Below are 21964 nucleotides of genomic sequence, written 5' to 3'. Positions count from 1 at the left end.
CGGCATAATTTATGAATTGTAGTTCATGCGCTCAAAGTGAGACCGGGCTATGTTGCTTGTAATCTTTATGCCAGACGTATTATCATCGCAGTCCAATCTTGGTTTTCAGCCCCTGTGTTTCCGCTCGGCTCAGTCCATAGAGCTTCCCTCTCTCAAGCTGTAACAGAACCGGGGGGTTCAGGCGCCTCATGAGATCAAACAGGAACTCGATAATTATGGTCCCAAGTTGATGCGTAGGCAGGCGTTTTAGTGCGGTTTCAAGGTCCCTGGACGGGTGAACGCCGAGCGGTGGCTGTAGGTAAGTTTCATACTTATCAACCACTTGTTGCCATTCAGGCCTTTCTTTAACCGCCTCTGGTGCTTGGGCTATCAATTCATAAAATATGTCGGGCGTTGTACTCCCATGAGAACCATGTTTCTCGGATGCAACTTTTAGCATGAGCTGGGCTGCAATATCGGCCCAGTTAGTGTCGGACAAATGATCATTTGCGACGATGCACAGGGAGAGGAATGCATAAGCAATGGCAGGACCGATGTCCAGTGTGGGTTGGGTACGGTCGTTGTTCGTATCAATGTGTGGTCTCTGGGCCTGGGGTTTCAAGTGTGGTGGGTATATTTGACGATCAGTCGAGAGCGCAGTTCCTTCCTTCTGCTCTCCGAATCCATGCGGTAGTGATTGATTGTTTGCTGTTGTGCGATAATATTGATCCTGGTTGCATGTAGTGATGAATTCGAGAAGCTGAAGCTTGATGCGCATGTCCTGGGACATTGTCTCGGCATGTATCAGCGTCAGGGCCAGGCCTGTGTGAGCGATAAACGACGAGATGAGGTCCATGGTCAGCACAGCCTTTGGTGCTTACGACGGTGTTTGTATTCCAACATACTATTGATAGTTTGGATCAACCAATTGGTATTCTGATCCTTGCAGTGCCATCGCTTCTCTCTTTCTTGTGTGCAAAGGAACGTGTTGATGACAGTGCACAGCAGATAGTCAAGTATAATTGTATCAACCTCAACCTGAGTGTCTGAATCTACCTTGCGGTCTTTCATCTGGTCCTATCTGACTTGGTGAGCTGATTCCACTTTGAGCGCTTGATTGTTCGGGAGTGTGACATTTACTCAGGTGGATGTTGGAAAAGAGTTATGTATAACGCCATCCATGTGATTATGACTCGAGACTTAACTAATTAAGCCCATTGGATGGACTTGCTTGTAAACTAAATGGTATAAGTGATTGATCTATAACTGCTGCCTGCCCAGTACAGTATTACCGTCCGTGTTGTTATATATATGTACATCTAGACATGGTGTGGGTCACACACCCAGGCATTAGTTACTGCCATGTACACTGTACATGGCATATGAATTGATACAATGTAGGCTAACAAGTGAAGCTACATCATACCACAGAGAGTACATAAAAGCACGTATCACTTAATTTGTAGGGAAAGCCAATAGTCTGCAGGTATACAGAAAAGTAAAGTCCAGAAACAACAACAATCAGCCTGTCAATCATGTAGATCAAGATCCATCATACATACCTGCTTTTGATGTACCGATAGGCCAGAAAAGCCAGTAAGCCCATAGACGCAAAGGGCAAAAAAAAGCAGCTAAAGAGTACAACTGTATCTGTATCCACTTATCATCATTACATTATGATATGACGCATTAGTGAGATTGATGCACCCCAAGAAGAGCCTTTCCACTCATGCAACAGTGCTCCGATGGCCTCCGCACAAGATGTGCTTCGTAATATTGACATAATAATGGGAATCTCCCGCGGCAGGTGACCTCTCCGGAGGCGCCCATTCTACCCATCACTTTAACATCATACGTGGTTGTCTGACTGGGATATTCTCTCAAATCTAACAGGCGATTTCTGAATGCTGAAAAGGCACATAAAGACAACCACACTGCTGAGAAAATTCACAAGGGAGCAGTCATCAATGGCTTGGTACTGTTCCGGCACCACAAATGCTGAGTTGATCGAGAACCTCTCCAAGGAAGGACTGATTAAAAATGATCGGGTGAAAAAAGCTATGATGGGCGTGAGCATCACTTTGCTTCTACCGCTGCCACTACCCAGCATCCTCCACTTCAGTAGCCCAAGAATAAAACCGGTTCAATGCCTGATATTCTGACACTGAAATTCCAAGGTTGATCGCGCCCATTACGCGCCCTCGAGGCCATACTCCGACTCGCCGCAACCTATCGGACATGGAGCGACGATTTCGGCGCCACATATGCATGGCCATGCTTGCGAATACTTAGTTGAGTTCCTCAAGCCCGGATCCCGGGTATTGGATATCGGCTCAGGATCCGGATATTTGACGCATGTTCTCGCCAATCTTGTTACAGATAGGTCTACCAATGATGCCAGTGGTCAGGTTATCGGAGTGGACCATATCCCGGAACTTGTTGACCTGGCCCGGGCGAACATGAGAAAGTCAGAGCAAGGCCGCACTCTCCTAAATTCCGGAAAAGTGAAATTCATCACCGCCGATGGTCGGCTTGGCTGGAGGGAAGGGGCCCCTTACGATGCAATCCATGTGGGCGCAGCGGCAGACAAGCTACACCCTGTTCTCATTGAGCAGCTACGTGCCCCAGGACGCTTGTTCATACCCGTTGATGTGGAAAATGGCGATGGTACCCTAAGTAGCCTTGGTCTTGGTGGTGGACAGTACATATGGGTTGTTGACAAGAAAGAGGATGGCTCTGTTCACAAGGAGAAGATTTTCCAGGTTAGCTACGTGCCCTTGACGGATGCGCCGAAGCGATCAGCCTAACAACCCCCCTCACCCCTGCTGTGTTAATTCACCTAGCTAGTGATAATCTAAAACTCCCGTTATGAAAGGGAGAAAAAGAAAGATAATAAATGGGAGGGATACGAGGTGGAGCGGACAGAATGCAGATTCACAAGGAGAATTGAATGCCGTATCACACTTTATATCTGACTGAGTACGTACACTTTGCAGTTCCGAAGGGAGGCGGTATTGATATCCTGATAGGGGGGCAATGGTAACGTGCTTTTCGGGCAACGCGAAAGGGCAGAGATGAGTGGATAAGGTAGACTGCACCATGAGCTGCAAGGTCGGTGGTATAAGAAATATGCTAACGGAAAGGAAAGCCTCGGGGAAAGTTGAATCCTTGACCCGAGAATTTGAAATGTGGCGCGCCTTGCTGGAAGAAAAATTGCTGGCCGCCGGCGGCACCAAAGGGGTTTCCCTGGAAGGGATTTCCCCTCTGCGACTCGGGGTCGTTGGGGTCGTCGCCATTGTCATACCGTGCTCTAAGTTCGGGGTCAGACAAAACTTCATATGCCTCGTTTATAGCGGCCATCTTATTCTCAGCTTCCTCCTTTGAGACCCCCTGCGAGACGGCTTTGTCAGGGTGATGCTGCTTTGTCAACTGCCGATAAGCTCTTTTGATTGTGCGCTCATCTGAGTCACGACTGACACCCAGAACTTTGTAGTAGTCCTTATGCTTGGAGCGTTTCAATAATACATGTGCTTTCTGCATAAGCGTCTGGACTTCCTGAGATCCCGGGTGATGTTCTCTGGCTTCGTTGAGGGTGCGAATAGCGTCCTCGAAACGCTCCTCGTCGAGCGCCATCTGACTTTTGAATAGAAGGACAGCCAATGAATGTGGTTTCAGCCGGAGAATTTCGGTGCAGTACGGAGCAGCCCGTTTGAGCATACCAACCTGTAAACAAGCATCTCCAGTCAGCTGCGGCAAATAGAAAGCATAATCTTCTGGAACCACTGACCTCACGGTAGGCTTCGCACGTCCGTTCAAGTAAAGATGAGTGCAAATTGCTCGGGGCTGCAGGATGGATGTGGCCAGCCTCTCTTGCACTCTCAAAGTCGCCCTTGACCTCATCAAGCAAACCCTTCTCATTCCCTACACCTACAAGAAGGTTGATAGCGTTGTTGAATCTTCGTGAATCCATCGCTTTTTGTAGTTTCTCCAGCCTCTTCATTAGTTGTCTCTCTTTTTTGTAAAGCTGAGCACATGCTTTCGAATCTGGATCCGAATGCAAACATTTGCGAATTTGCGAGATACCCCGTTCACTGTCGCCTAGCGCATAAAATGACATTGACGATATTTGCAAATGAGGCTCGATCAAGCCCGGAGACAATTGCAGGACATGAACAAGGTCGCTGATACCTTCTTCCACTTCACCCTTCTCGAAGCGACAATGTGCCCGAGTTTGCCGTAAACCAAGTGCTGTGCTCGCCTTGAGTATCGCTGTATTTGCTCGACCTACACAATCGTCCCACGCACCCTGTTTCTCCGCGTCGAATGCCTGGAAGGCGGCATCGCGTGCCTCTCGGGTTTCTCTATACTCCTCCGAAAGCTTCTTGCCAGCTCTTTCAAAGTCATGCAGTGCACCGTCCCAGTCAGCAGTTTTGGCCCTGAGGCGAGCTCGTTGGAGGAGTGCGCTTTCAAAGTCCGGTTTGAGCTGGAGGACACGGTCAAAATCGTCTAATGCCTGCGCAGTTCGTCCAAGAGACAGGTAAGCAGCACCTCGCTGGAAGATTGTGAGATAATTGCTCGGATCTCGCGAGACGGCTGCATCGAAGTAGAGCAGAGCATCGCGTGCAGAACCACTAGCAAGATGGGCTTTTGCCGAAGCGACCAGAGACGACAGAGGAGTATCAGGGGGTATCTCCGCAGACTGGAGGCCACAAGCAACTGAAAAACAGGCCAGAAAAACCGTGAAGGACTCCAAAGTAATGAGCATGTTGGCAGTTCAACCCATAAGATATCGTTGAGACCTATGGTATCACACGAGTCTCAGACAAACAGCGCATAATAGGATTCACTTCTCAGCAGCACAACCTGATTCAAAGTGCGAGCTGTGAATAAGTCAGGTAGATGGCTTGAACTATGAAAAATCTGAAGGACAACAACACAGCAACAAGACCTTGAAAGAGGTCGCTAGGCGAGTTACATAGTGAGGCATTCTTTATATACAATTCGACCAAGTTTCGTAGATATTCCATCTAGAATATGCTTAACCTCCAGTCTGGCCTTTACAGACCCATTACAGAATACTGTATTGAAATTGTAATATACTCACGTGATGAAACCGGCGGATGAATAAGTTCAAAATGCACATCCAGAAATCCGCGAATTTGAAGGCGGGAGCTCCCTACTTAATCAGTGTATAAGGGTTGCAGCCCAGAAGCAGTGTGATTGAAGGGGCGCTTACTACCTGGTCTCCAAAAGCAGGTGTTTTAATCGAGCCACTTTAATCGGCCATAGTTCCATCACCTAGCCCGCGCTACATAACGCGCGCAAAGCATTGAGATTGGGCTTCTTTCTTTCATACCGCTCTTTCTCTCATATTCAACTCACAATGATTGGCTTCTCATGGATATGCTCTCGATGTCTTGCACGATCTGCTCGGACCACATTGAGCCATAGGGCCATCTCACAACAGCGAAACTTGAACACGAGTAGGGATACTTTGACTGCTGCGTAAAGCGAAGGGTCTCCTGCATACATATGGGCTAATCTTTCTATCAGGTTCTCATCTCTCACCGGCGTTACTAACCCGGGCCCGCTCCTTGGCGACTGAACATACCAGGCTTTCCGCCCAATTGACGGACTCGTTTGACGCGAAGATTGCGAAGCGAGTGGGCGAACTTGCATCGATCGCGCAAGCGTTGCAGGAATGGGATCGCGCGCACGAGGCAAGTCGAAAATGAAAGATTTGCTTTTTCTCTTGAATCTTGACTAACATGATTATTCTGATCTCAGTCCCTATCGGAACTCAGATCCTTGATTGAAGATCCAGAGACCGACGACGAGCTAAGATCTCTTGCTCTTGAAGACGTAAAAAGTAGCGACCGTACTTTGCCAGCCATATCAAAGACCCTGAAAAACTCCCTTGTTCCTCGCCACCCCTTTGCAGATCTTCCCTGCCTACTGGAAATTCGCCCCGGCGCAGGTGGAGACGAAGCTGGCCTTTTTGCTTTCGAGCTTTTGAGGATGTACACTGCGTTTTGTACTCGACGTGGCCTACGGTCCAATGTGATCAAGCTGGATGTGCAAGACGGGCCTTCGGATGATCGCCTGAGCGAAGCAGTCGTAGAGATTGACGCAGACGGAGCGTATGATCTTTTGAGGACTGAGTCTGGGGTCCATAGGGTGCAGAGAGTGCCGGCCACGGAGACTAAGGGACGTACCCATACAAGTGCGGTCAGCGTGATGGTTCTTCCCAGCTTCCCAGAGGCAGGGGCCAGTATGGACAGTGCTTTAAATTTCGACGACCCAAACAGTGACTACTATGTTGATCCGCAGGAAGTTCGCACCGAGAAGATGCGCGCGAGCGGAGCCGGAGGTCAGCATGTAAACAAAACCGAGTCAGCCATCCGGTTGACTCATATACCCACTGGAATTGTCGTTTCAATGCAGGATTCCCGGTCTCAGCATGCGAACCGGAAAAAGGCATGGCAGGTGCTACGAGCAAAATTGGCCGAGGCTAGACAAGAAGCTCGTGAGCAGGAACTTGTTGAGTTAAGAAGAGGTGTTCTTGGAGGCGTCGCTCGGATGGGTCGTGGTGACAAAATCCGCACATACAATTATGGACAGAGTCGTTGCACTGACCACCGTAGCGGCATTACAGTGCACAATCTGGACAATGTCCTTGATGGCGGCGAAAGTCTTGAGACTATAATGGATAGTGTCAGAACTTGGCTGGCTGATCGGGAGATAGCAGCAATATCTGCAGAAGATTCGATAAATGCCGTCGGGGAGTAAAGTTGTCCTTCACATTGGTGCCGAGATTGATATTAGCCTGCACGATCATCCTCAACTAACTGTTAGGTATTGGCCATCGGTGCGGTGAAACAAAGTTCACTTCAATCTGCCAACCTTGAACCCGCTGACTCCGCTTCGACATATATACAACTAAAGCATCCACTACTTCATATAGTGCTCCGGCGTCATATGTATTTTCTCTCAGGATCGATAGAGTCGAGAGCCTCCATTGTCTTCTCATACCTGATTGTAATGAGTTAGCACCCGAAAGTGTGGACGAGAATGACTTAATCCAACGAACATTGTGAACACGATTCCTCCACTCATGATCAATCTTGCTAGACGTGGTACAGCCCCTGACCAGAACGTAAGCAAGCCTTCGTCTTTGAAAATTCGCGCGGCGCAAACGAAGCTATTTTTGTAATTTTTACTAGCCTCGAGCGATTGCATTCTGCTCAGGGGTAAGTACCAATCTATAGGCGCAAATTTCAAGTTCTTAAAGGCTCACCTGGTTTTGACAGTGTCAAGAGGCTGCGTCACATAGCTGCGTGGAAGGTAATATTAGCATATCGACTAGCGATGGACACAGCTCACAATGTCGTCCTCCGGCTACGAAGGCTTACGTACACTGTAATAAGGCCCGCTATCCCACCAAGAGCGAATGTACTGGCAGTTCCCAGCTTCTCGCCGGGTGCGACGTAGCCCTGAGCCAACTGCTTCAACATTGTGTAGCTTGAGAATCTGGTCGCCGAGTTGGCCGCCTGTCTCGCTGTTGTAGGAACGAAGCCTTGAAAAAAGCCCCGAAGACCTCTTTCCTGAAAGATGATCTTACTGCCGTGCAGGAATCCACGCATACGAGGATTTGGGGATTTTCTATCGTCAATTCTGTTTCCCGTGCGTCAGTTGCACGGCGCACCCTGGTAACAGTTTGTGACCCAAATAGTTGGGGGATGGGGTAGGGTATTGTGAGGGACAACGAACAACTGTGTCTTGATGCTTTCGAATGGAGTCACTGCTAATAAAGACTCTGTGACTCCAGCCCCGAAGCCGGCAATCACGGTCCTTGGTCCGGAAATATTGCCATTTTCATCCTGAAGTAGAGATTTGAAGGTGTCGAAGGCAACGAAGCCTTACGAATATTCTAGCGTGAGTCTCTATCAAAAAGCTTGGACAATGGTAGCGCAGCACTACCAGATGGAACTTACGGATGCCAGCCTTAAGAGAATTCCCTATGATCAAAGTCGTGCATCCGGCATACCATTGTTTTCCAAACGGTGGCCATGGGAGCTTTTTGGCATCGGGGAGCCTGCGATTGAGCTGCGATCGTGTCTTCGCGACTGCACAATTTGATTAGCCTGACATATCATAAAAGATAAGATAGTCTGACACTCCGCTGGATAAGTTATCGCTGCTATGGAGTCAGCAGGGGTATTTTCAAGTAACAGGCGATTCCAGTGACAGTGAACTTGCCAATCTCAACCGCTCCCGCGGAAGAGCCCGCTATGATAGACCGCAGGCTGCTGGGCTATAATGAAGTCAGTGATTGCGCGAAACCGGGAATAACTTTGAAATTACTGACCTTGGACTTGGAATCTTTTTCCGCAGTAGCCATTTTCAAATGCGAACTCTGGTCGACGCCCGTAAGCAATAAATTTTATTGCTGTAGTTAGGGAGAGCCGGTATTAGGGATACGGGATGCAACATATGCACCAAACGCAAAATAGCCTTCTCCAGTATCTATGGGGTGACTTAGTCTCCACAAGTTATTTATGAGAAACCTTTATCACGGGTAGGTCTCCTAGCCAATATACATGAGAAGTGTTCGAGAGCTTTGACAGAGGGAAACATTTACATTTTACTAGATGCTACCAATGCTAAGGCTATCATATACCTAGAAGGGGTTGGTACCATCCAGAACTCCTCTGCCAGCGTTTTTCTAAATTTTCTCCCCATTTTCCTTCCACCCAAGTTCTCCTCTTCCTTTTTTGTTTTTTTTGTTCCTTTTTTTATTTTTGTATGTCGGGAGCGTCGGTATGTGCGTTTTTCTCCTTTCACTCTTTGATTATAACATACTCTCATCAGAGATGAACCGAACCCTGTAACATCTGAATCATGCAGACCCAACCCTCGCTCCTTGGATTCCTTACCAGTATCTGATTTCTGCGTCGCTTCGCACAATGCGGCAAGGACGGAAGACAAATTAATGGCGCAACTCCCTCCACCTTGACGTAAGATTGATGGAAGTTTTGGTATGCCGAGCCAGGGTGAGCAGACTCAAGAGCCCTCATTGCCCATATGTCCTAGCTTTCATGCTCGCCGGATAAGCCCAGGACACAGGTAACTTAGTGAGAATGGAGAATGAGAAGATGGAATCCGAAAAGTAATCAGACAAAAACTCCCAAACCCCATCAGATGTACGTAGCCAGGTAGGAGTCTGAGATCACAAAAGTGCAGCCTCGAAGCCAAGACGGACATGAAAGGACTGAAACACAACTGGCCCGTCAGAAGCTGTCAGACGCTGTCAGAAGCTGAGGTATGCAGCCGTAATTCTGGTTCAGTTGACAAGTCGAAGCCAAAGATAAGCCGATAATGCACCAGTGCCTTGCAGAAAGACACCTGTGAACGCCGAAGAGTGACACCGATCGAAGAACACCCTGAAACGCCAACCCGTTGCTTTGAAACAATGGAAGGTATGTACAAGTTAAAAGAAAAAGAACTCGAGAAACCCGGCATAACTGGCACCGGATCAAGCAAATAACGAGCTCAAATGATGCAGTGAAGGTAGCGGCTAAAGAAAAAGCCACATACACTACAATGAAGTAGTGCAAACCGTACAGACAATTCGAAAAACCCGCTTCTCAAGGTAAAAGAGGAGAGAACGGCAAGATGTGCGCGCAGTAAATCAGAGGGAATAAATAGATCGCCAGAGCCAAGCAAATGAAGTGGAAGAAGGACAGGAGGCCCCAAACTGCGGGAGGGTCTCTCATTGGTCGAGTGCAAGCAAAAGGGAGCGAACCGACCGTAGACATTCAGGTCATTATTCCAAGCAAGTGAGAGATAACAGCAGCGAAATCATGACACCGGCGCTGTTGAAGTCTTGCCACTGTGATGGCCCTGAGGGTGACCGAACTTGTTGGTTTCGGTTTGTGCGCTCCGGCGCTGACCCTGCCCCCGTCCACGGTATGAACCCCGGCCTCGATTGAACTGGTATTGCCCACTATTTGGATGATTATGATGGCGGCGGTCTGCAGTGCTCGTATTTGCCGGAGTATTGATTATTTGACGTGGCTGTGATGGATTGGAGATAGGACGAGGAATTGTCTCTGGAGAATCATAGACATATAGCTTCTTGTCAATATTCTGGGGAATGGGCTGTATTTCCGTTCCCAGTTCCTGCTCGATCTTGTACAAATTGAAGCGGTCATCCCAATTTATGAGATTGATGGCAAGACCCAAGTGTCCGAAACGACCAGATCGACCGATCCGGTGAAGGTATGTTTCCGCATTCTTCGGAAAGTCGAAGTTTATGACAACATTCACAGCTTGAATATCGATACCTCGAGTGAGCAAATCGGAGCAGACGAGGTTGCGACACACACCATTGCGGAAGTCGTGGAAAACTCGATTTCTGTGTTGCTGGAGCATTCGAGCGTGCGAGTAGAAGCAAGAGTAGCCCAACTCTGTAATCTTCTTCGCAAGAAGTTCAACTCGGTTGGTGGAGTTGCAGAAAATGATCGACTGGTTTATTTGAAGCTTTGAGAATAGGGTGTTCAGGCAGTGGACCTTCTGTTTTTCCTCCACAAAAGCGTAGTATTGGGTGATTCCTCGTAGAGTGAGTTCATCCATAAGGTTAATCTCATAAGGATTGCGCATATGTTTATCCTTTATGAAGCTTATCAGTGGACAGCTCGAAACGAACAAAAATAGTCTCGCCTTACCTTGAATGATTTGACAATCAACGGAAAGGTGGCACTGAAGAGCATCACCTGTCTGTCCTTTGGGTGAAACGATAAGAGCTGCTCAATGACGGGTGTAAATTCAGGGGACAGCAACTTGTCAGCTTCATCCATGACGAATGTAGGACACTCCGAAAGATCCGCAACGCCTTTGCTCGCCAAGTCCAATACTCTTCCTGGAGTCCCCACGAGAATGTGCACAGCGTCGTTCAGTCTTATGATATCATCCATCAAACCCGTCCCTCCGGTAGTGACCATGACGTTGATCCCCAGATGCTTTCCAAGAGTCTTGCAAACTTGGGATGTTTGGAGTGCAAGCTCTCTTGTTGGTACAAGGATGAGTGCTTGAGTCTTTGTGCTCTTAGGATTGATGCGTTCCAGAGTAGGGATAACGAAAGCTGCTGTCTTGCCGGTGCCGTTCTTTGCGCGAGCCAGAATATCGCGGCCTGTAAGAGCGACTGGTATTGTCTCTTCTTGAATTGGAGAAGGTTTCTCAAACCCCGCCTCAAATATGCCCATCATAAGCTCTCGTTTGATATAAAAGTCTTCAAATTCAAGACCTTTAGTGGCGGTCACATCCTACAACTCGGTCAGACACGATGCACATGCAAGAGTGACACCATTATTAGGCCACAAACCTCAGTCTGCGGTCTTGCGTCTTTCGCAGGCATATTCAATTGTTCTTTCCACCTCATTTCCGAGTTTGCTTCCCTGTAGAGGGTGTAAGAGTTGAGTTATCCCGAACTGAGGACAGCTGCCACTTGGTAACGTGAACATACCCTAAGCTTGTATTGTTGAGTTGATTTGCAAGAGCGTCTGCCATGATGAGCCAGAAGTAGGAAAAAAAGAATGTCAAATTTCTCCAAGTCTAGAGAAAAATGGTAGGCCAAGTTATTCCAGGAATAAGACAGTGTTGTTGCAACGGAGATTGGAAGAATGATTGATTGGAGAACCGGGATAGGAAGTCCTCGAAGTTGTGGTTTCGAATCCTGAGCAGCTCCCAGAGATTTAGAGGTAAGACTGGTATCAGAGCAAAAAGTCTGCGTTCCTGTTCAATCAATACAAGGCGAGTACGGTTCCAGTTAGCGAGGTTATAAGTCTAAGTTTGTCCGAATCTGCTCCAGAGAGACCACTCGCAAGCGAACCGATGATAGGAACGAGGCTTGGAAGCTCAAGGTCTTCCGGGATGGATGAAGATTGTCGAAAGTATGGAAAGTTGAAGAAGACAGGCGTGCGGTGGTCGATTGGATAGTGGGAGATCGAGATTAGAAGCCCACAGACAATAGGACTTGAGTCAGTAGATTTTAGATGGTTATAAGAAGAAGTCACTGCAGTAATGCAAGGTGTTGTATGTGGAGGGAAAACTTCTTGAGTGAGTAGAGTCGTACAGGTAAGTGAATAATAATGGAGATGGTGCGATGACCACTGACCAGTAGGTGATGAGTAGGGCCCTTGCCGCCTTCGAAGGGTCCACTACCCGACCTTACTGAGCAGTCAATGTAACTAGCCCAGTACATGCCTACTCACTGCTCGAGTCACTATCTATTACGATCTGGAAATGACTGTTCGCTTTCGAAGAGCGCAAAGGGCACAAAGGGGCCGTCTCTTATGCATTTTGCACATTTAAGCTACAATAACCAGGGATGATCGACCTACGTAATTTAATGCTACTGAAATTCCTTCGAGTTCACTTTGCTGGGCATTTCCCTTTATCTTGAATCGATTTCTATTCAGCAGGGTATATCTAAGTTGGCGCTCGGAAAGACGATGAAACCAGGAATCGAGACAGACCACTTATTCGTCGAAACAAACGAGGGAGGAACCTGTAAATCAGGCATCTGATCCTGTTCAAAATAGAAGCCTCGTCTGGCCACGTTCTGGCTCTGCCAACCTACACATGATCATTAGTCACAACACAACACAACACTATTTTTCCGTATGCTGACGTACTCTTTCACTCGAACATCCGGTGCCAGGGTGATTTCAGCTCTAGAACCCGGTGTTATAAGTATGAATTGTCGCCCAATGGACCGCCGGGCAGCGAGCATCTGCCATGAACCGTTAAAGCAAATTCAGTACAGGTTGCTTTGCAAGAGAACTCACGAGCATATCAATCGCCATTTTCCTGTTGATATGATCCATATATACGTCACTGTCAAAATACCAATCAGTCAATGAGAAATATACAGCACAGCGCTGACTTACAATTCATCCAGGCAACGGACTGGGGATCCCATGGCCTCCCAGAGCGCCAACAAGAGACAAACTTGCGAGAATGATTTCTCGCCACCGGACAAAGTCTTCGCACCACGACCCGCACTATCCTTTGTTATGTCAGGCTCGACCTAGGCAACTCGTCAGATCCAGTGACCATGCTCGACGGTACTCAACATCACCTGCCTGCAAATCGAGGAGCTTGCCATTATGATCAGTCAAAAGTCGACCGCGAAAGCTTCTTTCGCTCAAGAGGTATGTAAATTGAGCTTTGGCACGAGACGAGATGTGCGACCTGAAGATGAGCCAACGAGCTTTACGATGCCTCAGAGTTGCTTTGAGAACCTGGACAAACGGTTAGCAAAGGGACAAGTTCGCCTTGTATGTAATCATCCTACGTCAGCTAGCAGTTTAAATTCCTCAATTTGCTTCATCGCTCGTTGATAGGCCGCAGTAGCCCTTTCCACTTCAGCAGCAATTTCATCACGGGATCCCCCGAGTCTAGTACTCCGTCAATAGGACAGTCAAGAAAACTCTGGTCTTATACTGACTGTTGATTTGAGCGTTGAAGATCACCGTGGAGTCTCTCAAGCTTCTTAGACAGAGTGTTCGCAGATTCGCCTTCATCAATCGCAACACGTGGTGAAACTAGACTGGCCTTCTCCTCATATTCGACGACACGTGCGGCAACACGGTCCTTTTCTTGTTGAATCCTTGTTCTGTTGAGCTTGATGTCATTGACTCGCTCAATTGCTGTATTTTTAAGACCAATGATCTTCCGGCGCTTGTCTTGCACCAAGTGCTCCTCTCCCTGAGCAACCCGGAGCTCTTCCTGCAATGTCGAGATTTCGGCATCTTTTGCGGAAAGCTCTTGCTTGGTCGCCTTCAATTTCCTCATCATGGCATCCATAGCATCCACGCTGTCCCTCAAAGACCCTTCGTTTAGGCGTTTCTCTGCATCGGCCTCTTGAAGAGTTGTTCGTAGCACATCCAGATGTCCATCCTCGACAGTCTCTCTTTCAAGCGCGTCAGTGAGCTCTTCCACTTGATCTTCTTGCCTCTGCAACAGAACTTGTAATTCTTTTGATCTTCGCTTATGTCTCTCAATAGCTTGCTTACAGCTCTCTAGGCGAGATCGAGCAGAGCGCAATTGCTGTTCCTGATTGCTTAGTTCGCGTCTAAGGCCTGCTACTACATCGCGCTGAATTCTGTGGACATCAAATATTAGCGCTCGTGGTGAGTCCCTAAATCGTTATTCAAATAAGTACCTGATCTGTGATTCTAAATCGGATTTCATCCGTGGACTCCCATTATAGGCTTGGACTGGTGCCTGGCTGGGATCTCCTGTTCGACTGTAGGAAAGATGAATTCCTCGGCGCCGATCTGTCCGATCAATACAGTAGCATCGCTTCACATTTTTGGGGCGCTGCCCATCAAAGAGCACAGACGAGGCATCTTCCAGTCTTTCAATCAAGAGCATCTGCTCTATGCCGTGATTTATAATCAACTGTCGCCGAACCAGGTCATTGTCGATCTAAACCTCAAGAGTTAGGCAACAGACGCTTTAATTTCAGAACTGGAACTCAGGAGAAGGAAAGAAGATTAACGGTGAAACTCGCCAACTCACTTGAAGAACCCGCAGGGCTGTATCGTAGTGAGGTTCCGGCTCATGTTCTGACGTATCAATATGGCCATCACTTCCTATGAATATAGGACACACGCTGAATATAAGAGTTTAGTCAAACCCACCTGGCACGGAGCTCCGGAATCGCTTACCAGCCAACCCTCTCCATAATGTGTGAAAGAATGTTCATATCTCGCTTAGAGGTCACTATGAAGCTGTTCAATGTGGTACCAAGGGCGTTCTCCAATATAGAAGACCACTCTGGTTTCAACAAGCTCACGTAAGTTCCAATGGGGCCCACAGGTTTCCTGGAGAAGGACCGTTCAATTTCTACCTCTTTAAGGAGTGCTGGCATCCTTTCATGAAAGCCTGTACGTCTGATTCCTTCCCTGCTGAGATTGCGTAAGTTGGACTCTGCCTGGTCGACCTCAGCCTTCATTTTGTCTATAGGAGCGGCAGCTGATTTGACTGCAATCTCGGCTTCTTCGGCTTCTTGGTATAGCTGGCGAGCACTCTGCTGGTGCTCTTCGCACTGTCTCCGAATCTCAGCGGCCTCGGTCTTTGCTTGTTGGACTTGTTCCTCTTTTCGAGAATAACTCCCGCCACTAAGATCTGCCAGGCGCCGATTTTCGTCAGCAATCTGATTCTGAGCTTCGCGAATCCTTGTCTCTGTGGTTCTGAGGTATTCCTTGATTTGACGTTGTTCGGCCTGCGCAAGACGATCAGAAGCTGAGAAATGTCAGGCGTAAGATCGTGAAGATACCTGCAGGTCATGGCGTTCGCTTAATTGTTCTTCCAGCTTGGTTTTTATTTCATTTCTTTCGCTCTTGGCTTGATCGAGCCTGGAAGTAGCTTGGTTGAGGAACTCCGCTGCAGCCGCACCTTCACGCTCTGTGTCCTGTATATTGACGTCAAATACGCTCAATTGAGCCTCAATCGTTGCTATCTCTCCATCTGTCCGCGCGAGCTCGCCCTCCAAGGAGTCTCTCAACTAGTTATTTGTTAGACATAGGAATACTTAGCCTACAGGCTATGTGACTTGCCTTTTCCTGCTCCTCAACCTGAGCCCAGGCCACTTGGCTTCGAACGTTCCTAATGCGACTTCTGAGAGATTCCTGCTGATCTGATTTTTCCAATCTGCGATCAGCTGTATCTTTTAGATCTCTTAAGATCCTGATGTCTTGCTCTCTGTTTCTCAACTTCTCTTCAATCTGATCGGCAGATTCTTCGATAAGCCTGTAGTCTTGGTCCAGTTGCTCCAGCTGAACGCCCTTCACAAAAAACCTATACTTATCGGCAGGACTGGACGTGCTGAGAAATTGGCGAGCCATGTCTTGTGAGAGGACGTTCATGGGGTTATCAAATTGGAGTGTGAAATAGTCAATGATTGAGTCGAGCTCCGCCTTCTTAGTGGAAATTATACGCCCATTTTCAGATTTGATCTTGAATCCACTCGTGCCATTTTTTGAGAAGTGACGTTCTATTATGATTGACTTTCCGTAGTCATCAGGCATATAGGCTCCATCACCCTGGTTCTTCAGTCGCACGATGATAGTTGCACTTCTTTAGCGGGAAACATGGTTAGAAACCTGCGTTTATATTGCAAGATGCGACTTACTCTTTCCCTTCTTTGATGAAGCTTTTCAGACTCTGACCACGGTTGGTCGCAGAAGCTTTACCACCCAAGCAGAGAGTTATGGCAGTGAGAACAGCGCTCTTCCCACTACCGTTCTTGCCCACGATGAAATTTATCAACGGGCCCAATTCGACTCGAAAGTGATCGTGACACATGAAATTGTAACATTCGACGCGCTCGAGGATGCCGTGCTCAGCAGGGATATTCGGTTCTTCATTGGCGAAAGAGTATTTTTCTTGAATTGCTTGTGTAGCACGCAGCTCTAGTTCATCCTCGTCATCATCCAGAGCCTCAGTGATGGAACAAGAACTCCTTGTCTCAGCATCGCTTGATTCGTTGTCTTCGTCCGACCGTGACGTTTCAGACCTACGAATACGTTTGCGCTGTATAATCACGTTAAGTTGCTGAATGCATAATATGTATTGATAGTCGTACCGAAGTGGACGTCAGAGACGTGCCGCCGCCTTCATAATTGAAGCTTTCAGGGTCCTGGGACGCCTGTAAGCGCTTCGCAGATGCCATCGTCAAGGAGCGGTTATGTTTTTAGTCATGAAATTTCAATCATGCTGGTCTAGCGATACGTCACGTCTCCCTGCTTGCAGAGTATTTGCGAAAAGGGGACACGGCTGTGCGCTAAGAAATACCCAAAGTGAGATAAAATGGAGCTCAGTACAATTATTAGCATCTATTGCTGAGTCGCGTCGTCGCGTGTCTTGTTAACTGCATTCTTAAGTCCGAAATTTATCTCCATCGGGTCAAGTGACATGGGGCAAGCGGAAGACTACATTCTACTAGAACAATGAAATCCTTCCCACATTGATTGGCGGTCTGATTTCCCTGTTACGGAGAGTTTAGCTTCAAATAGGGGTTTGCAATGGACAACTCGTGAATAAGAGGAAGATTGACTCCCAGATTCTTGAATGTTCTCCTACGCTGAGAAAACTAAGACAGCTGAGATGCGCCTGTATTGCTGGAGTGTTGAACAGGACCCAGAATTGTAATTCAATCTTTGAAAGATCACATTGCGTCCGCAGTAGAACAAGATGGCAACCGTAGAAGAGGCAATATTACCCAGGAATACATTGCATTACACCACCAACGAGTGTGGTCCTCAGCGCGGAGTTGGATAACCACCATCCTAGAGTTCGCCGACGGGCTCCTCCGCAACGTAGTGCAGATAAGCACCAAGTAATTTGGTACCTTCGATGTAATTCTTCTTGTCCAGTTTCTCATTGACCGAGTGGGCAGCGTCGGTTGAGCTACCCATCGGTAGGAGTAATACATTCTTTCCTGTTGCTTGTTCAAAACTTAGAGTAACAGGAATGCTATGTCGATATTAGCCGATGTATCGCGATGTAAGTAGTCAACTCTGGAAGGTAATCTCGAATAGTGTACGTACCTGCCGCCTTCACGAGTCATATCAGGTTCTACACCGAAGACCTGCTTAACAGCCTTGCTTGCAGCGGTGAAGTTCCAGTGTTTGGGGCTAGCAACCCACCACTTTCCATCATGCTGAAGCCACACGTCCAGAGTATTTTTGCTATTCAGCTTGGTAAACTCCGCCTTGATGTAGTCGAACACAAGCTTGTTCACATCGTCACTTTCCATATTTGGAACGGTTCGAATGGAAAACTTCCCGATAACCTTCGCTGGTATAACGGTTTTGGCGCCAGGAGCGGAGAATGCGCCCTCGATGCCATGGATAGATAGGGATGGGTACCTCCATCTTGCCATGAGTGTTCTCTCTTTTGTTGCATGAATATTCGTCTTACTACCTAGCGACTCGTGGAGATTGTCCATCGTATAGCTGATATTGCCGTACAATGAGTTTTCCTCTTCGGTGAGGGGCGCAACGAGGTCCATAATGCCAGGAATCAAAATGTTGCCCTTAGGGTCAACAAGTTTTGACAAGATGTTCACCATATCCGTCATCGGCTCATGGGTAGAACCACCAAAAACACCACTGTGTAGGTCTTGCGCGGGACCTGAGATGCTGACAGAGTAATAGTTACAACCCCGCAAACCGTATGTCAGGCAGGGCTTCTCAGTTCCGAGCCAGTAGTTGTCCGAGATGCAAACAGCGTCTGCGTCCTTGAAAAACTTCTTGCTTTCGGATTGAATGAACTCCTCCAAACCTTCTGAGCCATACTCCTCCATACCCTCGAAGCAACAGAGAAGGTTGACAGGCAGCTCAACACCGGCTTTTTGGTGGGCTTCAATGACATTCAGCCAACCTAAAACAGGACCTTTGTCATCTGTACTTCCACGGCCGAACATTCTCCCTTGATCGTCTACAGTCAATTCAAAAGGCTCAGTAGCCCAGCCATCTTCTTTGAGGGCAGGCTGCACATCATAGTGACCATAGACTAAGATCGTCCGCTTGTTTTTATCGTTGCCATACCGAGCGATGACAACGGGGGGAAGGTCAAGATGCTCTTTGCCTGGTTGTTTACCCAAGGGTCTTTGTTCAACTTCGGCTCCAAGTGCCTCTAGTTCGGAGGCAAGGAAATGCGCCATCTTTTAAGATTGAACACGTCATCAGTCCGTCTCTAGAAGCGGCTCTTGCACTGCTTACCCTGAAGACATCCTTCCTGTTCTCATCATGCGCAGAAATAGATGGAATCGCGACAGCCTTTCGCAACCCTTGGCTTTAGTTAGTATGTGTCAAGTGGGAATCAAACAGCCAAAGGGCCATACGGTCGATAAAAGAGGTTGACAATTCATCAACCCTAAAACAATTCACATTTTGGATGTCAGTCAATGAAATATTCCACAAAAATTCCAAGGAGTACAAACGTACTGCTTGAAAAATGGTTCCAGTTGTGGCGCCATTTTTTGGTCACTAATGTTTCCGTAAAAGGACCGGTGAGCGTATGTACGGTTCGTTTTTGGACAGATAAGTCGTGATCCCCAGCACTCTCTTTTGATAACAGATTGAGGATAGCCTTTGTAGAGCTTATGAAGAGTTTGGTCTGTCAGGGACGTTGCAATGCGACGGAGGGGGAGGGGCATTTGGGCGGCTACAGTAGGAATCACCTATGGTTTGTCGGATGAATCATTATTGGATGATTATTGGAGAACTGTTACCTAAACGTGGAGCCGAGAATTGAGATATCTTCGCTCACACGCGAGCGTTTTTCCCTCCTGCCGCGACTAGGCGAACCGCACTTCGAATTGAACAGACAGAGCGGATTAACTCGGTTATTTCACTTTCTATTCCATTTGAAAATAATTGGAAAGCTTGAATAACTATAGCCGTATTATGAATACATCAATATATGGTAAATTGTGATACAGCACCATGCTACCTATGCTTATAATACAGCACGAACACATCAGGATTGATGGAAAAGGCACAGTGAGGGGATTAAAGAAAGTAGGGACATAATTAGTCTTTGTATACAGTATAGAATTTGTACTGTTCAATATTCATTCATCCTTGCCCCAGGATTCTTTCCGCAATTGACGATCTTCTCTGGCCATCCGTCTTTTCAAACCCCATCTCGACTGGACAGCCTCCAAGACCTGTCTCTGAATTTCCTTCTTCTGAGGACTGGCTTCGCAGACCATACCGATGAACATCGGAGAACAGTCAAATCGCTTGGCTAACTTCCACCTGCTCCAAGTCATAGGGTCGCTGAGTCTGAGTTTGCGGATTTCCTCTATATCAGACGGAGTGAGGTGATACTTTTTCTCTGTTGGCGAATTGAATACAGGAGGAAGATCTTCGGGATTCTGATCACTTTTCATTGACACGTCGGTGCGGAGGGTTTTCCGAGCATCATCGGGGGGAAGAAATTTTGTCGGTGTATGAAAGACAGACGGAGCGCTCGAAGGAGGATTGAAGATAATGTGATCCTGAGATTGATCCGAAGAGAAGCCGAAAGAGGCATCCGGCTTAACGCGAAGACGTTGTTTCGTACGTCTGTATGAAGACTGATTTCGGCGCAACTCCAGAGCCACCGGCTCGCAGGAGGGTATTAGAAATGGCAATGTTATGAACGGCCTCTTTGAAACAGCACTGAAAGTTGCCATTGTGTGGATTGGATGCTTGGGAATGATTCCCAGTATCTAAGTGATACAGGCAAATGGCGATTAAATTTGAACCCTGGTGCGGGAAACCTGGAATACAATCAATTATTAGCGGGAGACAATAATCGAGTAAAGGATGAGCTTGAATTGAACATCAATGGACATACTGCCTCTCAAGTAAATGTTTAAATGAGTTTCCGTGCACCCAACCTAGACCAGTTACGAAAGGACGGAATCTCAAAGTTCGGTTTAAGATGAAATGCCAACATTTTTCCGAATTATTGAAGGTCCCGTGACAGCGGAATAATTGGAGGTAGCCCTGGCTGGGTATTATACAGTAAAACGAAGCCGGTCGGTACCTGCTCTGGTACGTTCAAGGCATGGCATATTAATAATACATACCTACCTAGAAGTATTCATTCACCTACAGGTACCTTACGACAGTCCCAGGTGCAAGTAGATGAGGTATCTAGGAGTTTAAAAAATGTCCCCTCAAGTCCTGTCTCCGGCCTATGGGTAATATATATCATATCTATATAAAGGGCCTCGACAGTCCATATTGTGTTTGTGCGTGAAGAGAGCTAGGGTATCTGTGTACCTAAGGTGTTGTAAACACCCCGGTAAGGTAGGTAGAGAAAAAACACTGCCACTATATCATAGGCAGGCTATGCAGGCCTGCCCCAGTGTCTTTAGGATTTCCGTATGAGGATTATTGGTGAGACGTATCTACGGAGCTACCTCAATCTCTGGTTGTAATGTACCTACCTTTGCTGGGCAGTTACCTTGTGTTACCTGTAAGGAGTACTCTGTGCCACGTAAAGTTCTCCATATGACTCTAAAACCAGTGTAAAACCAGCAGGAATTTTATGGGTTGTTAAGGTAATTCTAATTAAATAACGTGCTAGCTACGCAGTATAGAAGGTGCTTGATGAAATCCCCAGTTCCAGCACTCATCAGAAACAAAACCCTAAAGTTGATAGGTGTATTTGCTGGCACTAAGTGCATACTGTCTCTATTCATTATTGTGTTACCTATGTCCAAGGTACGTAAGGTACCTAGGTAAGGTAGGTAAGGTAAGATGTTATGAATACGGAGTACTCCGTACCTTACCTCTTTTCTAAGTACTTGGCATTTCCACTGAAAGCTCTAGACGCATCCATCCATCCCTTTATCTATGCCATCGAGAAGCCTAAAGTTGTACATTCATTCTCTCCGCCTTCACCACGACTTATTACCAACTGATATATGCTACCGTACAATGGCCTACCTCGAGCATTTCTTCTGATCTATCCGTATCTGACTGCTTAAATAATTTTATCGCAATATTACCTTTTAACGAATGTTTATGTTTCCATGTCCTTCAGCCAGCCTACTTTTTAACCTGTCAGATAAGAGGATCGACGTCATACCTTCGACCATCTTCAATCAATAACTCAGATCACCGACCTGCCTGACTTCACTCTAGGTATTGCGACCCTTGTCTTATTTCACTCCCTCAAAGAATTTTGATGCAACATCTTCGTTCCTCGTCCATAAAGCATACTAAGTTTGGTTACGTTTCTGCACACGTCAGCTGTCTCGCAGACAATACTACTCGCATGGGAGCCAGTAGCTCCGAAACTCCTTCGTTCATTGCTAAATGTGCACAAATACTTCACTTTATATGACACCACTGGGAGCCAAAACCATAAAAGAATCAGGGAGCTTGGAGTATCTCTAAAGGATCAGGAGCTT

General features: G+C 47.2%; 9 protein-coding genes across 9 annotated transcripts; 2 read left to right on the top strand and 7 right to left on the bottom strand.

Annotated features, from left to right (window-relative positions):
- Nucleotides 1–82: 82 nt before the first annotated feature.
- ALT_2206 (uncharacterized protein) lies at nucleotides 83–835 on the bottom strand (the record flags this gene model as incomplete). Its single annotated transcript, XM_033562980.2, has 1 exon — nucleotides 83–835. The coding sequence occupies one exon, from the start codon at nucleotides 833–835 to the stop codon at nucleotides 83–85; it is 753 nt and encodes a 250-aa protein (XP_033418871.2).
- Nucleotides 836–1946: 1111 nt separating this feature from the next.
- ALT_2205 (protein-L-isoaspartate O-methyltransferase) lies at nucleotides 1947–2786 on the top strand (the record flags this gene model as incomplete). The annotated part of the gene is made up of 2 exons (XM_033562979.1): nucleotides 1947–2048; nucleotides 2157–2786. 2 exons carry the CDS (start codon nucleotides 1947–1949, stop codon nucleotides 2784–2786), a joined length of 732 nt encoding a protein of 243 aa, XP_033418870.1.
- A 325-nt stretch (nucleotides 2787–3111) lies between these two features.
- ALT_2204 (DnaJ and TPR domain protein) lies at nucleotides 3112–4744 on the bottom strand (the record flags this gene model as incomplete). Its single annotated transcript, XM_033562978.1, has 2 exons — nucleotides 3112–3702; nucleotides 3767–4744. The coding sequence occupies 2 exons, from the start codon at nucleotides 4742–4744 to the stop codon at nucleotides 3112–3114; spliced, it is 1569 nt and encodes a 522-aa protein (XP_033418869.1).
- A 618-nt stretch (nucleotides 4745–5362) lies between these two features.
- On the top strand, nucleotides 5363–6768 carry ALT_2203 (putative mitochondrial translation release factor (RF-1); the record flags this gene model as incomplete). Its single annotated transcript, XM_089599280.1, has 3 exons — nucleotides 5363–5462; nucleotides 5533–5642; nucleotides 5767–6768. The coding sequence occupies 3 exons, from the start codon at nucleotides 5363–5365 to the stop codon at nucleotides 6766–6768; spliced, it is 1212 nt and encodes a 403-aa protein (XP_089456426.1).
- A 185-nt stretch (nucleotides 6769–6953) lies between these two features.
- ALT_2202 (putative mitochondrial tricarboxylate transporter (Ctp)) lies at nucleotides 6954–8380 on the bottom strand (the record flags this gene model as incomplete). The annotated part of the gene is made up of 8 exons (XM_089599279.1): nucleotides 6954–7011; nucleotides 7070–7219; nucleotides 7277–7312; nucleotides 7396–7653; nucleotides 7750–7897; nucleotides 7974–8105; nucleotides 8212–8293; nucleotides 8348–8380. The coding sequence occupies 8 exons, from the start codon at nucleotides 8378–8380 to the stop codon at nucleotides 6954–6956; spliced, it is 897 nt and encodes a 298-aa protein (XP_089456425.1).
- A 1460-nt stretch (nucleotides 8381–9840) lies between these two features.
- dhh1 (DExD/H-box ATP-dependent RNA helicase DHH1) lies at nucleotides 9841–11547 on the bottom strand (the record flags this gene model as incomplete). The annotated part of the gene is made up of 4 exons (XM_033562975.1): nucleotides 9841–10650; nucleotides 10707–11303; nucleotides 11363–11435; nucleotides 11504–11547. 4 exons carry the CDS (start codon nucleotides 11545–11547, stop codon nucleotides 9841–9843), a joined length of 1524 nt encoding a protein of 507 aa, XP_033418866.1.
- A 1025-nt stretch (nucleotides 11548–12572) lies between these two features.
- On the bottom strand, nucleotides 12573–16720 carry ALT_2200 (DNA repair protein SMC6; the record flags this gene model as incomplete). Its single annotated transcript, XM_089599278.1, has 14 exons — nucleotides 12573–12615; nucleotides 12675–12772; nucleotides 12828–12876; nucleotides 12930–13043; nucleotides 13096–13283; nucleotides 13337–13439; nucleotides 13490–14146; nucleotides 14207–14472; nucleotides 14566–14659; nucleotides 14715–15271; nucleotides 15326–15546; nucleotides 15590–16125; nucleotides 16181–16581; nucleotides 16634–16720. 14 exons carry the CDS (start codon nucleotides 16718–16720, stop codon nucleotides 12573–12575), a joined length of 3414 nt encoding a protein of 1137 aa, XP_089456424.1.
- A 616-nt stretch (nucleotides 16721–17336) lies between these two features.
- Nucleotides 17337–19210, bottom strand: ALT_2199 (M20 family dipeptidase; the record flags this gene model as incomplete). The annotated part of the gene is made up of 5 exons (XM_033562973.1): nucleotides 17337–17523; nucleotides 17598–18715; nucleotides 18774–18841; nucleotides 18896–18927; nucleotides 18999–19210. 5 exons carry the CDS (start codon nucleotides 19208–19210, stop codon nucleotides 17337–17339), a joined length of 1617 nt encoding a protein of 538 aa, XP_033418864.1.
- A 417-nt stretch (nucleotides 19211–19627) lies between these two features.
- ALT_2198 (mitochondrial 54S ribosomal protein mL58) lies at nucleotides 19628–20233 on the bottom strand (the record flags this gene model as incomplete). The annotated part of the gene is made up of 1 exon (XM_033562972.1): nucleotides 19628–20233. The coding sequence occupies one exon, from the start codon at nucleotides 20231–20233 to the stop codon at nucleotides 19628–19630; it is 606 nt and encodes a 201-aa protein (XP_033418863.1).
- Between the last annotated feature and the right edge of the window lie 1731 nt (nucleotides 20234–21964).

Source organism: Aspergillus lentulus, assembly GCF_001445615.1.
Source record: "Aspergillus lentulus DNA, contig: Alt04, strain: IFM 54703, whole genome shotgun sequence".
Taxonomy (NCBI): domain Eukaryota; kingdom Fungi; phylum Ascomycota; class Eurotiomycetes; order Eurotiales; family Aspergillaceae; genus Aspergillus; species Aspergillus lentulus.
This window is presented reverse-complemented; position numbering and strand designations above follow the sequence as displayed.